The 23,474-nt window shown below is 48.3% G+C and overlaps 2 protein-coding genes across 3 annotated transcripts in view; one reads left to right on the top strand and one right to left on the bottom strand.

Moving 5' to 3' along the window:
- LOC106808572 overlaps positions 1-10,161 on the top strand; it is a 12,131-nt gene extending 1,970 nt beyond the window's left edge. The window contains exons 2-3 of the mRNA XM_014811333.1: positions 7,226-7,771; positions 9,182-10,161. Coding sequence (XP_014666819.1) covers positions 7,255-7,771; positions 9,182-9,351 — 687 coding nt within the window. The 5' untranslated portion in view covers positions 7,226-7,254 and the 3' untranslated portion in view covers positions 9,352-10,161. The remainder of the gene's footprint in view (positions 1-7,225; positions 7,772-9,181) is intronic.
- Positions 10,162-18,106: 7,945 nt separating this feature from the next.
- The window catches only part of LOC106808573, a 23,965-nt gene continuing 18,597 nt past the window's right edge, over positions 18,107-23,474 (bottom strand). For both annotated transcript variants that reach the window (XM_014811336.1, XM_014811335.1), the window contains exons 3-5: positions 22,765-22,876; positions 22,345-22,474; positions 18,107-21,893 (exon numbers count right to left, since the gene is read on the bottom strand). In XM_014811336.1, the coding sequence (XP_014666822.1) occupies positions 21,370-21,893; positions 22,345-22,474; positions 22,765-22,876 (766 nt within the window). In that variant the 3' untranslated portion in view covers positions 18,107-21,369. The remainder of the gene's footprint in view (positions 21,894-22,344; positions 22,475-22,764; positions 22,877-23,474) is intronic.

The raw sequence follows: 23,474 nt of genomic DNA, 5'->3' as shown, positions 1-23,474 counted from the left end.
TCGTGGCAGCTTGCAAAGATGGTAGAAGAGAGAGAGAGGGAGAGAGAGAGGGAGAGGGAGAGAGAGAGGGAGAGAGAGAGAGAGAGAGAGAGAGAGAGAGAGCGAGAGCTGGAAGGAACATGCAAATTACGTGTAGTTCGGGCTGCACATTTTTGGTTAGTCTCTTTGAAAAATAGATTTAAACAATTTGTGGGCAGATAATTTATTAGCGCTAATTGAATCCCTGAGAGCTATCATTTCATTCGGTTGAATTATTACTGTGAATCTAGATCTTCATTGACCGACTAACATTGTTTGTCTGTTTTTATTTTGATGATAGATTTAGTGTTGATGAATTCTGGTATTAAAGTAAAAGAACCAAACAGTTCCGTTCATACAGTGCACGAGTAGTATAGATATCATGCATTGGTTAAATTACTTCTCTCTGGGACACGGGAGAAACTTTACCCATTTAGCGAGCCGGTGTCGGTGCGAACGGTTCGTGGCACTTTTCAGACGAGAGTCATTCTGATCGGAACGTTTGCCTCTTTTAGTTGTGCATAGGTAGTACATATGCCGTATCACCCGTGCAGCGACAGTGCTGTGACTGTCGCATGTGCTGATCACCGTCGGGCAAGCGCCGTAGAGGTGTACGTGTGATCGGAACATTAGGCCTTGCATGTCACTCGTGTGCTATACGTGTCCGTGCGGCGGTAGCGAGACCGGTAGACGCTTAGTTAACTGTGAGTGCGTGGATGGGGCATGCCGTAACCCATCCCACTACGGTTGACACGCGTCCTACGCCATTGTCGTCGTCATGCTGTGTGTGTGCGCTGCGTCCGTCCACGTGTCCGACCATTATCTGGCAACTGTCAAATATGTCTACTCTCCGACTATTCAATATGTGCGGCCCAGTTACAATTTGGGTTTTATCAGGATCCTATACCTCTAAGCTATTTAAGAACTCAATTTTTTTGGTATCGCAGTAACACTCCCCCCCAACAACAACAACAACACAAGCACACCGGGAACAACTTGTATATATTGTCCTTGCTCACATTGACTCACACCTGTTCGTTTTTGTCGGTTATTGGTTTATTATGTCAACCAGGTTCACGAAGAGTTTCGCAGTTGTTTAGAGCCCCATGTGTATTGCTGTAACAAATGTCAAAGCGAAAGTAACAACATACGACATGCGTTCCGCACATTAAAATAACGATTTATTACTTCCGCCTTACTAAAACTTTATCAAGCGTATCAACTGTGACATAATAAAATGGGGGCTCTGCTCCACGCCGCATCGAACGTTTCTAAATGAATATATACACATATTATATACATGAATATATATATACACATATATACATGAATATTTAAACATACATATACATGAATAATTGAATATAGATAAGATCAGCCAAACGACTCTAGAGCTGCCTAGCTCACGGCGTGGGAGCTTTTTCAAGTCGGGTTCATTGCCAAGAAATACGTCGGTTTCTTTTGTGCTTGTTTGACGTTTATGTGGGCTGTCAGTGGCGTAGCCAGGATTTTTTAACAGGGGGCCAAAAACAGCGAACTGAGCAAAATAGTATGCGCATTGATGACTTAATATTTTAATGGTTCCTCCGCCTCTCTCTCCACACCCTATGCTCCCCCCACCTCTCAGCTCTGAAATCTATGTTTTGGGCGCCGTGCGGAAAGGCAACATTTTTGTTCGTTGTTCTCTGGTCCCAAGATATGTAACGGTTTAGTGACGGATCAATGATTCCAAGGAGGGGTGGGGTTGTGGCGACAAACAGGCGGGGGGGGTCCTCCCCTAGACATTTTTGAAAATGTACGGATCGCAGGAGATGGTATTTCAGGCCACTTTTTAGTACATGTATCGCTTTCAATTCCGACTACGACAATTCTCTTTAGTAGAACCCTTATTTATTATTTATTTTACTTTCGGATCAACAAGGGGGGCCATGGTCCCCTTTTGCCCCCCCCCCCAACTACGCCATTGGGGGCTGAAACAAACTTGAAAAGTCGTTATCACAATACACGGTAAGCTGTTCGTAACGCTCTCTACCGAACACTGAGGTACTGACACGTACACGGTGCATACACTCACGCTCCCACACATACACGTACACGGTGCAGACACTCCTCCACATCCATCAGTACCGGTGCAGACATCTCACGGCTCCACACCTCCGCTACCACGTTGCCTACCCTCCCGCTTCCCACACATACACGTACACGGTGCAGGCACTCACGCTCCCACCACATACACGTACACGGTGCAGACCTCACGCTCCCCACATACACGTCACGGTGCGGCCCCCTCCCGCTCCCCACATACCGTAACACGGTGCGTACCACTCACGCTCCCCACTACACGTACACGGTGCAGAACTCACGCTCCAACCATTACAGTCCCGTGCGACACTCACGCTCCCCCCACATACCGTACACCGGTGCATGCCTCACCTCCCCACATACACGTACACCGGTTGCAGACACTCCCGCTCCCACACATACACGTACCGTGCAGGCACTCACGCTACCCCACTACACGTAACAGGTGCAGACCACTACGCTTCCACCCGATACAACGTACACGTCCAGCCAACACGTCCCACACATACACGTAACACGTGCAACCCTCCACGCTCCCACACTAGCACCTACTCGTGTAAGCACTCACGCTCCTCCCACTACCCGTACACGTGCAGCCACTCACGCTCCACCCATACACGACACGTGCGAACTCACAGCTCCACACATACCGTACACGGCAGTGCACTCACGCTCGCACACATACACGTACACGGTGCAGACACTCACCTCCACCCTACACGTCCACGGTGCGCCCCTTCACGCTCTCACACATACACTAGCACGGTGCAGACACTACACTCTCCCACACATACACGTACACGGTGCAGGCCTCACTCTCCCCCATACACGTACACCGGTGCAGACACATCACGCTCGCACACATACCTACACGGTGTCAGGCACTCACGCTCGCACACATAACACGTACACGGTCGAACCCTCACGCTCACACACCGTACCGTTACACCGTGCAGACACATCACGCTCCCACACTACGTACACGGTGGCAGGCACTCACGCTCTATAGCGCACACATACACGTCACGGTGCGGCATTCACGCTCCACAAACATACACGTACACGGTGCAGACATCACGAGCTCCACACATCCACGTACCCGTGCAGAGACACTCACGCTCCCCACACTACACGTTACAGCGGTGGCAGGCACGCCGCTCCCACACCAACACGTACACCTGCAGGCACTCACCTCCCACACATACACCGTACACGTGCAGGACACTCACGACTCCACACCATACACGTACACTGGTGCCGACAGCTCAGCTCCCACACTACCCGTACAGGTGGCAGACACTCACACGCTCCCCCCATACACGTACACGGTGCAGACACTCACGCTCCCACTACACGTCAGGGTGCAGGCACCTTTCACGGCCCCCTCCTCACCTACACGTACCCGCCGTGCAGCATTCACGCTCCACCCTACCGTACACGTGCAGGCACTCACGCTCCACCATACACGTAACCGGTGCAGCACTCACGCTCCCGCCACATACCCGTACACGGTGCAGGAGCACCGTACCGCTCCCACACATACCGTACCGCGCAGACACTCACGCTCCACACACATACACGTACACGGTGCAGCACTACCCGCTCCACACACCTCCACGTACACGGTGCAACCTCACGCTCCACACCTCCACGTCCGTTGCGATACACTCACGCTCCCCCACTAACGTCCACGGTGCAGACCCTCACCCGCGTCTCCCACACCTAACACGTACACAGTGCAGACACTCCACGCCCACACTACACTACAACGTGCAGACACGCCGCTAACACGTACACGTACCGGTGCAGGCACTCACGCCTGCGCCACACATACATCGTACCGGTGGCAGCAACCTCCGCCCACATCCACGTCCACGTGCAGGACGCAACGCTCCCAACCTACCCGTACACAGGTGCAGGCACTCACGCTCCCACCATACACGTACACGGTGCAGACACGGTCACGCTCCACACATACACGTACACGGTGCAGGCACTCAGCTCCAACCTACACGTCACACGGTGCAGACCCTCCAGCGCTCCACACATACTCCACGGTGCTGCAGACCCTCACGCTCCACACATATATCGTACACGTGCAGCACTCCACGCTCACCACCTACACTACACGTGTGCATACCTCACGCTCCCACACATAACACGTACACGTGCAGACACTCTCACGCTCCACCCTACACGTACACAGTTGCAGACACTGCACTGCTCCACACATACACGTACACGTGCAGACACGCACGCTCCCACACGTACCCGTACACGTGCAGCACTCACGCTCCCCCACATACAGCGTACACCGGTCAGACCTCACGCTCACCTACACTTCCACGGTGCAGCACGCCGCTCCCACAGCATACACGTAAACACGGTGGCCAGGCACTCACGCTCCAACACATACACGGTACAGGTGCAGACCTCACGCTCCACCCATACACGTACCCCGGTGCAGGCACTCATCGCTCCACACTATACACGTACACGGTGCAGACACTCCCGCCCACATCATACACGTACACCGGTGCGACACTCACGCTCGCCCATACCGTACAACGGTGCCGACCATCACGCTCGTCACACATACACTACCCGACCGACCTCACGGCTCCACAGCATACACGTACACGGTGCATCGCTCACCTCCCACTCACTACCCGTACACGGTGCGGCCTCCGCCTCCCCCATCCCGCGTACATCGGTGCAAGACACGCACGCTCGCCACACATATCCGTACACGGTGCAGACATCACGCTCGCACACCTACCAAGTCCGGTGCACTACACTTCACGCTCCCCACATACATCACCCGTGCCGACACTCACGCTCCTCACACATCACGTACACGGTGCAAGACGCACGCTCCACCACATACACGTACCGCCGTGCAGGCAGCTGCACCTCCGCACACATACCGTACACGGTCGCAGCCCCGCACGCTCCCCCCTTGTACACGTCCGTCGGCACTCCGCTCCACACATACACGTCCACGGTGCAGGCACGCCCGCTCCACACAATAACACGTACCACTGCAGACACTCACTGCTCCCACACATCCACGTACATTCGTGCCAGGCACTCACGCCCCAACCACATACACGTACACGCCCACTCCCGCTTCCACCTACACGTACACGTGCAGACACTCACGCTCCACACCTATACACGTATAACCAGTGCAGACACTGTAGTCACGCTCCCCACATACACGTAACGTGCACGCCTTCACGCTCCAACCCATACACGTACACGGTGCATACACCTACACGCTCCCCCACATACACGTAACACGGTGCCAAGGCTCCCGCTCCCACCCATACACGTACACCGGTGCAGGCAACTCACGCTCCCCACAATCACGCTACACGGTGGCCGGCACTTCACGCTCCCACACAATACACGTCCCACGGTGCAGGCACTCACGCATCCACACATACACGACCCGGTGCGACCACTCACGCCCCACAGCATAACGTCACACGGTGCAGACCGCTACGCTCCACCATATCACGTACACGGTCATCACACTCACGTCCCACACATACACCGTACACAGTGCAGACACTCACGCTCGCACACAATACACGTACCACGGTGCCAACGACTCACGGCTCCCACACATCACACGTCACCGTCCGCCACTCACCTCCACCATACCCGTTACACGTGCAGCACTCACGCTCCCACAACATACACGTGCACGGTGCAGACACTCCGGCTCGCCCACATAACGTACCGGTCAGACCCTCACGCTCATCACAATCATATCACGTACCATGGACAGACACTCCCGCTCCACACATCACTACCCGTGCGACACTCACGCTCCCACTATACACGTCACAGTACACGCACTTCACGCTCCCACACATACACGTCAAACCACGGTGCCAGACACTCACGCTCCAACATACCGTACCCGTGCAGACACTCACGCTCACACTTACAGCGTACACGGTGCAGACCTAACACGCTCCCCCACATAACACGTCCCGGTGCAGGGCCTCACGCTTCCCACACATACACGTACCCGGTGCAAGCACACGTACACGCTCCACACATACACGTACACGTGCATACCTCCACTCTCCCGAACCTTACACGTCCCACGTGCAGGCACTCACGCTCCACACATACAATATACGGTTGCAGCACTCACGCTCCACACAGTACAACGTACACGTGCAGAACTCCACGCTCCCACTACATCACACGTACACCGGTGCAAGCCACCTCACGCTCCACCCATACCCGTCCACGGTCACATCTCACGCTCTCCAACTACACGTACACGTGCGGCCCGCGACGCTCCCACACTACACGTACACGGTGCAGGCCACTTGATCCTGCCCACACATACACGTACACCGGTACCGACACTCACTCCCACACATAATGACACCGTCTCACGGTGCAGACCTCACGCTCGCAGACACATACCCGCCGGTGCAGACACTCCACAGCTCCCACATACACGTACACGAGGTGCCGGCATCACGCTCCTCACATACACGTATACACAGTGCACGAGACGCTCACGCTCCCACACATCCACCGTACACGGTCATACACTCACGCTGCCCACACATATCCCGTACACGGTCAGGCACTCACCTCACAACATACACGTACACGGTGCAGACACTCACGATCCCACACATACACTGTACACGGTGCAATCACTCACGCTCCCACACATACACGTACACGGTACAGACACCACGCTCCCACAATAACGTTAACGGTGCAGCACTCGACGCTTCCCCACATACACGTACACGTGAAGACCTCAGCTCCTAACATAGCACTCCGGTGCAGCCTCCCGCTTCCACCACTAACACGTACACGGTGCAACACTCACGCTCCACACATCCACGTACACGGTGCAGACACCACGCTTCCCCACATACACGTCCCGGTGCAGGACACTCACCTCCACACATACACGTACACGGTGCAGACACTCACGCTCCCACACATACACGTACACGGTGCAGACACTCACGCTCCCACACATACACGTACACGGTGCAGACACTCACGCTCCCACACATACACGTACATGGTTGCAGGCTCGCGCGCGTTGCTGACTGCATGTGCCTTATCTGTGCAGATGCGAAGCTCCTCAGCTGGAGCCTAATCATGATGGGCACTAGCACGAAGCCCGTCGTCGAATCGTTCAGCTTCCACGCGCCGACGCCGTCCGACTGGCCGTCGCTGCCCACCGCCGACGCCACCGCCGCCACAGACTTGATCCTCTACCCAAAGGATCTGTCGCCTCCTGTCTACGGTTCGGAACGACGCGTCGAGGAGGCGCGCACCCGCGACAAGGTGTGGCGCCGCCCTGCGACGTCGTCCGGCGGCACGCGCAAGCCGAACTCGCGGCAGAACGCGAGGCCGCGGCGGCCGCCTCCGCGGCCGACGGCGCGCGTCGCCAACGTGACGGACGTGCCGGAGTACGTGCGCGACTACCGGCCGCAGAGCAACGACCACACGCCGCGCGTCACCTACCACACGCTGCCGCCGGACTTTGCCGCCGCGCCGGTGCGCCGCGTCAAGAACTGCTCCGAGGTGCTGTACAAGTACAACCCTAGCGAACACTACATCATCGGCTGGAAGAACGTGACGACCGACGACCTGGGCATACCGCCGAACAAAGGCGAGCATCCGTCTATCCTCGCAGCATCTGTGTGTCCTCACAGCGTCTCCCTATCCTTACGGCGTCTCTCTTACTTTCTCTCTCTCTCTCTCCCATACCATTTATTTATACTTTCATTCTTACACTGCTTCCCACAGCACACCTCACAGCACATCTCCCCACAGCGCCTCCACGTAGCACTTCTGCTTACGGTTACTCTCCCCACAGCATCTCTCCCCACAGCGCTTCTCCGCATAGCGCCTCTGCTTACAGTAACTCTCCCCACAGCACTTTTCTTCATAGTATCTCTTCCCGCAGCGCATCTACCTTCGCTATCATGGTTCTCTCACATCGAGGTGATTTCGTATACGAGTTGAATAAGCATAGCTTGGCTGGTTAAGTTTGCAGCGATGTGGTTATTACTGGGAATTTTCCTGCCTGTAGCTAAGTCGATATCAGGCGAGATATATTCGTGAATATGGGAAACTGCGTCAATAATTAACTCGCTTGTTCTATTCCCTCTCGCTTTATTAGACCGTAATGTACCTTAGCCCTACAGTCTCGTGTTGCACCGTGTAGTTTCTATTTGGTTGTTAATTAATTCTCGGTGGTTGTCTTGGTGGCTACGTTGCAGTATAATCTTGCGTTTATTGACGGCGTTTTCTTTCTTTACGTTTTGTGCTTACTGTTTTTCACAACCATCACTTAATTATTCTATGTGCGCAAGCAAAAAAGGTCTTATTACTGCATCTTGGCATTATGTATCTCATAAAGTGTTGCCACGTAGCTAATGTTCGCAGTGGTTTACATGGCTGGCTGTGATCATCCGCTGTTTACCTTTGATTTGATTTGGCTTTTTACATGTATAAGTGACGGTGGTTTTGTTTCTCAGCCATAAACAGGTGATGGATAGCACTAAATGTGTTTTACCACTCGTTATCGCACTTACCCAAGCCCCCTAGTTCCAACACGCACGCACTTACTTTAGTTCATTTTGACTGTTTTGCTTGACTTTACTTTTTTACTTGTTTGCGTGCATGTTATTATTGAATAGCGTAGGATTGCTGGTATTTTGTTTGTCAGTGCGTAGTGTACTGCGTTTATTTGCGACGTGTTCGTGCAAAAAAAAAACGTTTCACAGAAAGCAATGCGTAACAGTTGTTCCCCTAGCTTGCCTCTTACTCATCGTCTGTCATATAATATCACGCGAATGCACGAGCAATTAGTACATTTTATGGTTGCCTCTAATTACGGCAGTCGAGACAATTTCTTATAATTACGGTGCTACTGAATCGTTTCAAAATCGGTTCGTTGTCATATCTAACGTTATGGGAACTCGATGCAAAATAATAAAGCGACAATCGAAAATTAATTCTCGTCGTCTTGAATCGCAGAAAATAATCACAGCTTTCACGGTTTGTTTTCGCGCAGGTGCCAACCTGGAGGACTGGACACTGGTCATGTACGGCACGTCCGGCAGAAGTTGGGACGCTAACAGGCAGGCGCGCGAGGGCACGTGCCTCATGTACAACAGCGCTGCCGCGGCATCCCTCGCCTGCAGCATCCACGTCTTCATCCTCATCCTGCTGATGCTGCGGTGAAGCCTCGATACCGCGTTGTCGCGAAGCGATGGATCGTTGACATTGTTGCGTGAGGCGTAGGGGAGGGACTGTTGCTGTCGCAGAGTTGCGGTTTTATGAGTAATTGTCATGGCCTCGGTTAGTGAAACAACTAGGGACAACAGAAATGAGCTATAATGTCATGATTGTGGGTTCTGTGTGCGCACACGTGTGTGTACCCCTGACGTAAACGCAAGGTAAATTTCCCGTTAACGTCCATAGATGGTGGTGGGCAGTATATGGATATAGCAGATCACTTGTAAATGCGAAGGTAATCAACTAGTATTGTAAATCATTAAAATCAAAATTGATAGATTTTGCTCACCAGATGGGATCACCATTCCAATGACATTGCGTACACACGCGCGCACACACACACACGCTCACGCACGCACGCACACTCCAAGCACGTTCACCTTGATCACCTCACGCGCAGCCGTTATATGGTGTTAACGTACGAGGTTTGTGATCAGGCACCAGGGGGCTTTCTGTCTGACCTAGCACAGCGCAGAGTGCCGGAAAGCGAAAAGTGCCATTGTCTAACCGGTTGTGAAATGTAGACCAATGGAGCAATCCTTGCGGTCAGCCAATCACAACAATGCTCTTTACATCCAGAGACTGCGCTATTTTCCGCGGGACTGGATATGCGCAGGTAACCGACGAGCCCTGAATTTGGCCGATATGTGGCGCCGATGACCGTTAGGAAACAATCGCCTATACATAATCTTGCAGTTTATTTTGCGCCACATACTGCATTTACCTGAGTGCTAGTGTGTAGTGTGCTAGGTGTGCATGCCTTGGCTTATGTTTAGCAACGACAATGATATCGATTCTAAATTAATTAATAATATATCCGCTTCGGGTGCTAAAAATGCGTGGTTGCCAGGCGCCACACTTTGTAGTAGGTAGAATCTATATAGGCAGTCGTAGTGTGTGAGCAATTGTAGACATGACACAGTGTATCTGCATTGTCAGTGTTTTGAACGCTAACGTGGGTCATCAGTGATCAGTGATTTTTGGCCTTCAATGTGAATAATGTTCTTCTAAAAAGCCGAAGCAGTGTTCATAATAACGATGCGTGCGTTTTTCTATAATTATGGGTGCAAAATTACGGACCGAAGCTTATAATTACGTAAGGGATGTATACAATTCTGGTCAACAGCATTGCAATGCTCAGTTTCCGTTTGAGCCCAGTAAATTTGCGAAGGTTCTTATTTCTGCCATTATCTAGTCACTGCTTTAATTCTGCGCGTGAGTCGTGGAATGCACGATGAAACAATACATACATGACATGTCTATCACGTCTGTCACGCGATGTGATGGGGCGCATCGCGACCGCATTTGTAACGTAATCTTGCTCCTTTCATGTGAGTATAGTGGGAAGCAGCAACGTTGTGCTATTTTGTAGTAACCTGTGCGCGGCTTGGTCACTCACGTCTGCAGTGGCATTAGAACTTCCACGACCAGCGGTCGTGGGCAGCTAGCGCATATTTTTGTGATTTGTCACCAATGATCGAAGCAGACACGCTAAGAATATACGAGCTGCCGCCTCTGTATACTTGCGTGTGTTTGCTTCGGAATGTATATATACAATATTCGGGACCATAATGTGATATTTAACGATGGACTTTTGCGCGTAGCGGGTATGTGTCCGAGACCCAACAATATTAGTGCTTGTCTCGGCCACCAGGTGGCATTCGTGGAAGCAGAGCGGCTACACAGCTAGTCCAACATATCAGCTATCGGATAGGGAGTTAAGGTTGTGCGCCTCGTTCGCGCTATGAGCACCCAGTTTCAGCGCTCCAGGCACGGGATTACAGGGGATTATTTCGCGTTAGATTTAATTCCCTGCTTTCGATAACTTACCTTGATTTCTAGTTATATTTCTACCGCACGAGGCGCGTGATTGTGTTGTGAGTAACTTGTTGCTGAAGTAGGTAGTCGGGGTACAGTAGTGAGAGAGGGGTTGCAGGAGCTCGTAGAAATAAAGGAGGTCGCGTGTGTAAAGGAAATAATATACTTTATTAATAATAATTTTCTAACAAGTTTCTAAAGGCGAGAAATGGGTCACTCGCGTTCAGCAGTGAATAGCATCCAGTTACAAAACAAAACAACCCGCAAGGCTATTAGATGCACAATATCTCTTCGCATATTGAATATTGACATGCAATGTACGTGAATACGTGGCATCTAATAATTGTTTGTTTTTTAAATCGCATGCGTCAATGTGAAGTGAAATACCTGGCATGGCGCGGCATTTTTACGCGTTTGATTGTCACAGATCAGTTGGTTTCATGTGTTTTAGTGGTAGTATGTACGTTAATGCACGTATTCGTTACCCGCGTAACCCGTGCATGTTGAACAGTCGAACACGCATTAGGTTCATAATCAATATAAGAGCTGGGTTGCTCTATCGCTGGAAGAGGTCTAAATGAATGATCTAGAGCGCATAAACTGTAGTTTATGTGCGCTTGAAGTAATCTGTTGTCATTATTTGAATATAACGGGACTGTAACTAGGCGAGTGCTAGTGTGTGTGCGTGCGTGCGTGCGTGCGTGCGTGCGTGCGTGCGTGTGTAAGAGAGAGGGGGGCCTTTATGTTAACCGCCTATATGTACGTTCTTGTTCCGAGTAGTTTCTACTTGTGAAACTATTCCAACAGTCGATTTTAAGTAGATATATGATTGACCATCCATTTTTATGGTGGCACAAGTGGGTCACAGTGTATAGTCGTGGGCGCGACCGTGCGCCTTACACGGACAAGCGTTATTCTATGACTATCGTAAGGTTGTTTTACACGTGTTCCATTAATTTCTGCTTGTGAGACGTTTGTGAAAACTATTGTAGAATAGCCGTACTGTACTATAATGTAACACCACCGACACTAGATTTTCAGAATGGCACACAAAAGCTTAGTATCGTGGTTGTATTGTACAGAATATGTCGATGTTGTGTAACTTGGTCAAACTGTTTAAATTTATCTGAAAGGATTATTCAAGACTATAGACACGTATAGTTCAGACTGTAATAAAACTTTTGATACATTCTTCCCATTTTTATTGTTGTTCTATTAATCAGTGTCAATAAATATAGTAATAATAATCACCGATCTCACGGTTCGATAACCAGCGGGTATTTTTTGTTCTCTTAATAATTAACTGAAAATTAGAATCAAACTAGCATTAATTTTTCCAGGCTTCACGAAAACGCTCTCAACTTCATTCGGTGGGAACCCAGAAAAACGCGGAATAGAAGGATCTCGTGAACAAAATATAGCCTAAAAATATATACATGCATATACATTTGACTTTCTACGGCAAGCTAACGCAAGACGTTCATTCATCCACAATCTATACCTTACTCTTTTCTTCATATCCTTCCATTTTCCATTTATCCAATTCAATTGCATGCCATACCGTCCTATTCCATTTCATCCCATCCTATTCCAAATCATTTCACCCCATCAAAAACGCACATGTAACCCACTGACTGCAGCATCATGTCCGCCCGTTTGCACTACATCTGCCCATATAGTAGAGTAGGAAAATGGGGTCCCCATGCACCTGATTGATATATTTTTTATCAATCGGGTGCATGGGGACCCCCTCTTCCTACTAGACTAATAGATACACACAACACATGATGATCTACCGTGGTGTCAACCTCGTCTTTTCTAATCGGCTTCAATTCCGTGTTTCCTGCAGGTGGCGCCACTTCCTAAGTATCGCAATAATCGCCATTGTCCGAACCGGCAGCGTCTATTTTTTCCGTACCGCAAATGCGCAAACGTCCTACACGGGTTCCTCTGATTGGCTGCTTTGATTTGCTTTGACGCAACAAACCTTCAAAACAAGAGAACAAACGCTCATTTGAAAAATATTTGTTTTAGTTCATCATCAGTAGATAAGTAAGTTTTCTGATGTATTTTCTATGAAAACACACATTTTACTCATTAATATAAAATATAATATCACTATAATTACAATTCTGTGTGTAACTGTGTTATTTTCATCTTAATCTCAAGTTATGAGAGGGTTTGGGCTCTCGTAACACTTACTACATACGTACGTATGCGTACTCGGCCTATAGCAGCTGAAGGGGTCGTTGTCGTATCAGGTACTACAGATATGTACCCGAGGTACGTATATCAGGATTTGTCATTATTGGTTTGTCATTATCAGGTTTGTCATTATTGCTCCTGCGTATATGATTATATACACAATTGTGTACCAGACCTGTATCTTCTCAGCATATATGTACCCTGTGTTTACATAAACGTACCTGCCCCTGATATGGAGATCGAATGAAGACGGTCATGGAGGAGGAGTAGGGGGCAGGAGGAGGAGGAGGAGGAGGAGGGAAGAAGGCGATGGAGTAGGGGGAGGAGGAGGGGAGGAGGAGGAGGAGTGGAGGAGGAGAAGGTGGAGGAAGAGGGGAGGAGGGAGGAGAGAAGATGATGTGGAGTAGGGTGATGAGGAGGGGAGAAGGAAGAGGAGGAGGAGGAGGAGTAGGGGGAGGAGTAGGGGGAGGAGGAGGAGAGGATGGTGTAGGGGGAGGAGGAGGTGGGGAGGAGGAAGAGGAGGAGGAGGGGAGGCGGGGGAGGAGGAGGAGCGGAGAAGTTAATGGAGATCGAATGAAGAAGGTCATAGAGGAGGAGGAGGGGGCAGGAGGAGGAGGAGGAGGAGGAGAGAAGGTGATGGAGTAGGGGGAGGAGGAGGAGGGAAGGAGGAGGAGGAGGGGAGAAGGTGATGGAGGAGGGAGGAGGAGAAGGAGGAGAAGGGGATAAAGTGATGGAGGAGGAGTAGGAGGCAGGAGGAGGAGGAGGGGAGAAGGGGTTGGAGTAGGTGGAGGAGGAGGAGGAGGAGTAGGAGGAGGGGAGACGGTGTTGGAGTAGGGGGAGGAGGAGGAGGAGGAGGAGGGGAGACGGTGTTGGAGTAGGGGGAAGAGGAGGAGGAAGAGGAGGAGGAGGAGGAGGAGGGAGGAGAGGGGAGAAGGTGATGGAGGAGGAGTAGGGGCAGGAGGAGGAGGAGGAGGAGGAGGAGGAGGGGAGACAGTGATAGATGAGCAAGAGGTGAGAGGTGATCCTACCTCCTGCTCCACCTCCATCACCTTCTCCCCTCCTCCTCCTTCTTCTCCTCCTCCTCCTCCTCCCCACCTCCTCTCCCCTACTCCATCACCTTCTCTCCTCCTCCTCTCTTCCTCCTCCTCCTCCTGCCCCTCCTCCTCCTCTATGACCTTCTTCATTCGATCTCCATCACCTTCTCTGCTCTTCCTCCTTCCCTCCCCTGCCCCCTTCGCTCCTCCTGCCTCCCTCGTCTTCCTCGCTTTCCTGCCTCCTCCTCCCCTACTATTCCTCCGCCTCCTCCTGCCTCCTCTTCCTCCTGTCCCACCCTCTGCCTCCTCCTCCCCTACGACTCTCATCACGCTTCTGCTCCTCCTCCTGCCTCCTGTCTTCTCCTCTCCTCTCACCCACCTCGCTCCCTCCCCGTATCGCCATCCACCCTTCTCTCCTCTCCTCTCTCTTCCTCCTCTCCTCCTGCCCCTCCTCGCTCCCTCTATGACCTTCTTTCATCTCGATCTCCATCACCGTTCATCCGCTCTTTCGCTCCTTCCCCTCCTCCGCTTCACATCTCCTCCTCCTCCTCGTCTTCCTCCTTCCTCCTCCTCCTCCCCCTATTCCATCCCCTCCTCCTCCTCCTCTTCCTCCTCCACCCTCCTCCTCCTCACCTTCTCTCCTGCCTCCTCCTCCTCTCCTCCTCCTCTCTCCCTCCTCCTCCTCCTCCCCCTACTCCATCACATTCTCTCCTCCTCCTCCCCTCCTCCTCCACCTCCCCCTCCTCCACTCCTCCTCCTCCACCCCTCCTCCTCCTCCCTCTACTCCATCACCTTCTTCCCTCCTCCTCCTCCTCGTCCTCCTCCTTCTCCTCCTCCTCCTCATCCTCCTCCTCCTGCGACCTATTCCTCCTCCATCACCTTCTCTCCTCCTCTTCCTTCTCCTCCTCCCTTCTCCAGCACCTTCTCCCCTCATCCTCCTCCTCCTACTTCCGCTCCTCCTCCTCCCCTCCTCCTCCTCCCGCTCCTTCTCCTCCTCCCCTCCTCCTCCTCCCCTATCTTTCTCTCTTCCTCCTCCCTCCATCACCTTTTCTCATCCTCCTCCTCCCTCCTCCTCCTCCTGCCCCCTCTCCTCTATGACCTACTTCATTGCGATTCTCCATCACGCTCCCCGCTTCTCCTCCTCCCCCTCCTCCCGCTCTGTCCTCTTCCTCCTCCTCCCCTATCCCATCACCGTCCTCCTTCCCCCTCCTCCTCCTCCCCTACTCCATCACCTTACTCTCCTCCTCCTCCTCCCCTCCTCCTCCTCCCCTCCTCCTGCCCCCTCCTCCTCCACTACTCCTCCTCCGTCCCCCTCCTCCCCCCTACTCCATCGCCTTCTCCTCATTCTCCCCTCCTCCTTCTCCTCCTCCTCCTGCTTCCTTCTGCCCTTACTCCTCCTCCATGACCGTCTTCATTCGATCTCCATCTCAGGGGCAGGTACGTTTATGTAAACACAGAATCATATATGCTGAGAAGATACAGGTCTGGTTACACTTGTGTATACATATACGTACCTCGGGTACATATCTGTAGTACCTGATACGACAACGACCCCTTCAGCTGCTATAGGCCGAGTACGCATACGTACGTATGTAGTAAGTGTTACGAGAGCCCAAACCCTCTCATAACTTGAGATAAGATGAAAATAACACATATACACACAGAATTGTAATTATAGTGATATTATATTTTATATTAATGAGTAAAATGTGTGTTTTTCATAAAGAAATACATCAGAAAACTTACTTATCTACTGTGATGATGAACTAAAACAAATATTTACAAACGGCGTTTGTTCTCTTGTTTGAAGGTTTGTTGCGTCAACAGAAATCAAAGCAGCCAATCAGAGAACCCGTGTAGGACGTTTGCGCATTTGCCGGTACGGAAAAAATAGACGCGAACCGGCAGGCAGGTTATTGTAATGTCGAACTACTGCTTCCATTTTCTCTTTTTTGTTGAAGCCGATGTGTCAGTCAGTGGGGGAATATTTGAAATTGATTACCGAATGAATAACGAAGAAAATCGTGTTGATTTAAGATTAGGGCAGTAACAAAATAGGGCTCTTGCTATCAAATACGTAAATACGTATTTTACCATAGGACAAATAATGATGCAAAGACTTTAATAGTGCGGGGGCACTATTTTAATAATTTGCGGATTCGCGCAGATACATTCAGTAAGGGAGACACATATACATCCATGTATCGATATATGATACATGTAAGTCAGTATACGGGTGAATAAACGGCAGAAACAAGAACAAAACGAAAAGGGTTCCAATGAGCAAAGCTTTTATACGGATAACTGTATGAAGTGGAATGTTATGCATGGATGGTGACCAGTGGCGTAGCTAGGATTTTTTCAGCGGGGGGCACTGGGGGGGCCTTACATTTTCGTGGGGGGCACAATATATATAACTTTTCTTTGTATTATACTGTTCTAACGCAGCATTCTTAATTCAATTTTTTTTATCAAACAGTGAATTTTCAGTGGGGGGCACCTGGGGGGGGGGGCACAGAAAATTTGTGGGGGGGCAGCGTGCCCCCCCCAGGCCCCCCGTAGCTACGCCCATGATGGTGACCACGAACATTTGCAAATAAAGCAGAGCGTTGAAAAGATAAAGTTGAGTTGTAGGTGCAATAGTAGAACCACGTCGTCGCGGCCTGCAAAGCGAATCTTTCCTTGCTGTGTTATACCTCTTCTTCGCCAACTCAAAGTTGGCAGTGTAATGAACCCAGCTTTAGCCTATCATGCCCACATACGCCACGCACAGCATGCACTGACGCGCGCGCCACAACAAACACACACTACCGGTTTGTTCATATGGGCCACCGTACACACACGCACGCACGCACGCACGCACGCACGCACGCTAGCACGCAGGCACGCCACACACAGTCACACACGCACGCACGCACGCACGCACACACACACACACAAACACACACGAGCGCGCGCGGGGGTCATTCTATATTGACCAGCCCACAGCAAAGCAACAGCAGAATGCGTCATTTGAGAGAGAGCTACACCAGGATGTTGTGCTATATACTGCTGACAGTCTCGCCCAGGGCGGGCCGGGCGGGCCTTCCACTTATAACCACGCGATTTATGCAGCATTAGTTATATGTACCATCCGGTCCGCAGGTCCAACGTTCACTTACACAAGACTTATTTGTATATTCAGTGCGAGCGCAGGGTTCAACTATAGATAACTTCGAACTAAAGTCGCACAGGAAAACAAACCCAAATAAGCCGACATGGTTTCAGTTGCTGAAACAGATTACATTCAATGTACACTGGATATTTTGCGCCACTCAAGATTATTGTACGAGAGATCCGATTAGATATAGCCTACTATACTAGCTTCGGCGATAACTTTGACTCGACAGGTATATTACAGCTATAACGACACAACGCTAACACGACGCTATAATAACGTCGCTATGACCAAGATGATGACATTAAAATTCGTGTAAAATTTCAACCGAAATTCAACGACACAGTTTACAATTATGTACACAAATGCCCCCGACCACATGCACACGCGCACGCACACACGCACGAACGCGCATGCACACGCGTAAGAAATGACGTCTATCAATACTTAAAAGATTGTGGCAGAAAGTTAAACGTGAAGCCGAGTGTTATTTATAACGTATTTTATTATTAATCATACGTGTATCACAATAGTTTTCATGCAGGAATAAATTTCATCCAGTCTTTACATACTTCAATCACTAGGCATTATATGCTCAAGTTCATTGAGCGTGGGAACGAACGGAAAATTATAAAACGAAATCAAAATTTTAAATGGTAACAAAACTAGCTTTAATATCTGAAAAAGAAGGGAAGTGCTTGAATCATTATGCATTAATTGCTGGTATGCAAAGTGCAGGCAAAATTAAACAGAAAAATTTCCTGGGGGAGGCCCCCCAGACCACCCGCCATGTGCTTCCGCGCCTAACGGCGCCCACTATGGGGTGGTGTGCCCTTAAAATCTGGAAAAATACTGTCTAGCTTCAGCCCTGGATCCGCACCTGTTGTCGTCGATCTTTGGAAGAAAAATTACCATTGTAGTTTTACATTCCTTGGAAAATTACACTACTGGAAGACCAGGAGGAAGGAAACAGAACGCGCCATTTTGCGAACTATTTTGCTTCCTAATTACAGAGATTACGTTCAGTTTCAGTCAACGCATTTTTAGCACGATTAGACATAATACGCTACCTGTCATAGCAAGTCGACTGAAATTATTATATCACTATAAATAGTAATATTTTTTTAAATATATATAATATGAAAATTTTGCTATATGGTTTTAACCACTTCCTATGGTTAACTGCTGTATTATATATTATTTTTATCGTTCCCTGTGGTATAAACATACTCTGTGACAATGAACTGGGGTTCTTCGTGTATTTTAAACTACTTTACACACGTGTACCGGGCATAAGAACTTTTAAGAAAAATATAACGTTGCCAGTTATTACTTTTCAACTATGTTTTTACATATTCACGCCCCATATAACCATGACACAGTCAACTTAGTTTACAACATTTTTGCGTAAAGAACCTGTGCTGGTGGTGTAGGGTAGAGCTGCGTAAATAATAATGAAAGCATATGTGGCGCTAGCCAGGCGCCATACATTGGTAGTACATTGATATACGTGCTCTGGTAGTAGTATATAATCAAGAGCTAATAATACCTAATATTAGCTCTCGATATAATGTCGAGAGCACATAAACCATAGGATTGATATACTCTCGATAATACGCATATTGGTTTGCAATAGGAGTAAATATAATCCTTCACATTGTTTACTGCTCGTTTGCATGCTGCATCGGTACTATTACAGCAAGCAAAACAAAGAAAATTTTGCAAATACATATAGCTAGGTTGAAGCTTACTAAAAGGCAGTGCTTTTATCTCATGCACGCCGATTCCTCTTAGAAATGTTGGAAGAACCAAAGATTCAATCCCTATATAAACCAATAAAAAATAAGCAAAGATAATGCCACATATATATATATATATATATATTAGCAATCACCATCCGACGTAACAAAGTTCACTTAGTTAAGCTCGCTGGGCAGCCAAGTAGAAAAACGTTAAACCGAACAAGTAAATTGTCGTTTTACGATGGTTCTGTCACACACTGCTGTACGCACGCAGCCAAAACAGATAATGGACCGCTAGGAGAAGTGTTCATCACATTATTGAGATCCTTCTACATCTCTTAGAAAGGGAAAGAGATAACATGTTACTAACCAAAAAGACATCTAGGTGCCGGTAAACGTTCGGAATAATACTTTCTCATTACTTACCGTGCAAACATAGAAAGATCATTAATCCACTCTTCATGATTACAAGAATCCACGCTGCACTGACATCATTCACCGACATATTTTACTAAACAAAGAATCAACATAAATCACCAGGAAGTATTCTAAAGTATTGTAGGGTATAGAGATGAAAATAACCTGCAGGCCCACGGAACGGGGGGGGGGGCTAAGGGGGCTCGAGCACCCCCACTTGTTTCACGCCACATAAAATTAAATGCGAGAGAGAGCGAGGAGAGAGAAAAGAGAGAGGAGAGAGAAAAGAGAGGCGAGAGAAGAAGGGACCCAATATCGGGGATTTTTGGGATAGCGACCAGATTGTTCTGTTAACTGTGTAGAGTGGACAGTATAGTCAACAAAATCATTGAATAAAAAAGAAAGAAAAGAAGTTTACTCTCCATTAACCAAGTGAATATTTTCACTCTCTGTCTGGTGTTGTTTTGAAGTAAAAGAAAAAATTTAATCTAAAATTCGGGCTTGAAGTTCGGGCTTGAAGTAACTAAGTAAAGATGGTGGTGATGGCCATATACGTTAAGCCATAATAAACATTCTACTGGATCTTCCGCAAGTTGCATTTCAGTATTTATGTATTTCAGCATTCAGTATTTATGCAAATTCCCCTAAACGCGAAGCCATCTTTGGAAAAATCAAATATGACATAGATTTGGATACAGCAGGTATTAAGGTGCTATGTCCAACACAGTGGACAGTCCAAGGAGGTCGTATAATCCTAAACTATGAAGCCCTTCTTCTTGAGTGGGACGTGTGTTCAAGTGAACGTTTAGACACAGAAACAAAGGCGAGAATAATCGGCGTTCAAGCGCAGATGGAAACATTCAAGTATCTATTCGCATTACACATGGGCGAACAACAAATTGAGCACCCCCACTTCAAAAATCGTTCCTCAGCGCCTGATCGGAAAGACAGCATACGCACATTCCCAGTTTCAAATAGCACCATAAAGGGGCACGAACTGGCATTTAGGTGCTGTGTCACTCCCAGTCTAAAAGGTGCTGTAAAGAGTACATTTGCACCAAGAAATAGCCAATTATCAAAAAACCGTGTCAAACTCCTGCTATGCAAAACCTTACAGTTGGCCCAGTTTCTAAACATCGCAACAGCTAGCATAACCTATGTAATAGCACAAATGAATCAATAAAATTCCAGTTTGCTCCAAGTAACTGGGTGCTATTGGTCACTATTTTTAGGAGTTATACGCTATTATATTAGACAAAGTGATTGAAAACTACATAATTTGACACCAGTGTGCCAGCTTGGTCTGACTGAAATCAGAAATAGACTGACGTTGCATTTTCAGACAATGCAAACACATGGTATAACATGCTACTAGCATTTCGGTTTCAATTATTTAAGTCATGTCGTTTCAGGTTTTCCATGTCCCGATTGAACGGCAGTCATAATGGTTGTTTATTTAGTTAGGCTGACAGCACATAAACGTCAGATTGTGTCTCTTTAAACTAACCGAAGTATAGACACGCCTGCTCGCAACTGCAGAAAATCGTATGGTACTATCAAAAAAAGGGAACCCTACCCCTGGCGAATTTCGTCAAACGCCCAGATCAGCAAGAAGTAGCGCGAGCTCAGTGTCGAGTTGTGGCGCCCCCTGTGCCAGCTCATCTGTGAGCCCCTGGAGAGCATCTGCGACGTCTGCGAAGTCGCTCTCGCTCAGCACGACACCACCGCCTCCTGTCGACGCGACGTCCGCATACACAATCTCGTAGTCGTCGTCGTCGTCGTCGTCATCGTCGTCATCGATGAAATCACTTACGTCATCGCAGGAGAAACCTGGGTGCTCCACGATCGGTGGCGGAGGTGGGCACGGCCCATCGTCATTGCTCGATACTTGTTGCCGTGATGGAAGCAGATCAGAGGATGCGGGAGGACCTCCGTGGCTGCCGCCCTTGGTTGCCGCGGGCAACAAGCGCTTCGCACCACTGTACTTTTCCCTTAGTGAAATTTTCCGTGAAGGTTGCGGCGACTTTGCTAAAGTTTCCTTGATTTTTTGTTGAAACCGATTGCCTGCATGTTCCACAGCTTCCAGCTTGACGATTTGTTGTGGTCGTAGGGCAACTGTGAAATATTATTAATAAGTGCATATAATAGGAATAATTAATTCATGCAGTAACCAGGTTGTGCAATTATTTGTAAGTCCTTACATGGGGAGTGCATTAAGAGCAGTATCACTGCAATCGGTTCTTGGTATACTACACCTATTGATTTTAAATACTAGTACATTACTATGCCACTACCATTATCTATATATGGTGACAACCTGTGGTCAAGTACTGGCTATGGCAAACAATAGCTTCTGTGATGCCTACAGATATTTTTTCATGGAGAATAAATCAGAATAGTGGATTGTATACAAATAGCCAATCTAGTTAATTACACAATTAAAGATGGCACTTGAAAGTCATGTTGATAGATAGAAATTGTTACCTATGTAATAGTAATAGCATGCTAAATAAATCCACCTATTTACCCTTGCCTAAAATAATATTTCACATAAAGAGCCACTCACTTTCGCCTTTTTTGTGTTTGTCCAACAGTTTTTCACAGGTATCCATCTGGTGGACGAGCTGTCCAATGTCTGGGTCCTGTTCGAGTTCGGTCTTTAACTGACACTCACGAATCTGCTCACTAGGTTGAAACTGGAAATATTTAGGAAATTATTGACGGTCTAAGCTAACGATAAGAGGTTGTATGTAAGTTGTTTAACTGCCTGACGACCGACTGAGCAACCAACCAAGAGGTGTAGACAATGATCAACAACTAAAACAGCACAAATTCATTTAGGATTAAAAAAAATTCCCTAACTATCCCTTTTCCCTTTTTTTATGATGGACGCGTAAGTTGTTTTTTTGAAAAACACATAAATAGACACACCGTTCCGGAACTATGTTGTATGTAAATATAATGCTATCTAGTAAATAGTGCTTACAAGTTTTTCTTTGCTTTCTGATAACTGCAACCTTAGCATCTCCGATGACAATGCTGCTTTTAGAATCTCAAGGCGTTTAAAAATTTCATCGTTGATCTCGGTGAAGTGTTTCCTGCAAATATGAATTATCATGTGCAACACTGTGCTGACTGGGTTATATACAAGATATAGCAAATACATACTAGACCAAAACTTCTAATACTGATTGGGTACACATAAAAGAAAATTGCACAGTCATTTATGTGAATGAGGTTCTTTGAACCCTACTCTTCACAAAATTGTGCAACATAAAATGTTAAAGTTGTAATGTTTTGCAGATTTGGTTAACAGACAAATAAAAATTTCTGTTTTAAAATCCCTCCCCCCCCCTCATGTTTGTGATAATATTGATAGTTGCAATTTCACCTTAACAGTTCTAAATGTTTCTATATTTACTATATAAAGGGAAATGATGTGGTATGTTTAATGCATATTTTCAGTTAGTGTGTTTAAATTATACTACATGTAATATAAAATGTGATTGTGGCAATTATCTGGCACACAATTGGGCACATCTGCACTGTGCCATTGACACTACTATAAACAGCTCTCCAAGCATTTAACTGGGGCATGTTCACAGGGGCAGGTTGATCGTATAGATTCCTATCAATAACAAGTGCCGCAGAGCGACAGCGCTCACCTGACGGCAGGTGTTCTGATGCTAAACTCAG

This window comes from Priapulus caudatus, unplaced genomic scaffold, assembly GCF_000485595.1.
Source record: "Priapulus caudatus unplaced genomic scaffold, Priapulus_caudatus-5.0.1 Scaffold287, whole genome shotgun sequence".
Classification (NCBI taxonomy): domain Eukaryota; kingdom Metazoa; phylum Priapulida; class Priapulimorpha; order Priapulimorphida; family Priapulidae; genus Priapulus; species Priapulus caudatus.
Note: the sequence above shows the minus strand (reverse complement) of the source record. Positions and strands in the feature narration are given on the sequence as shown.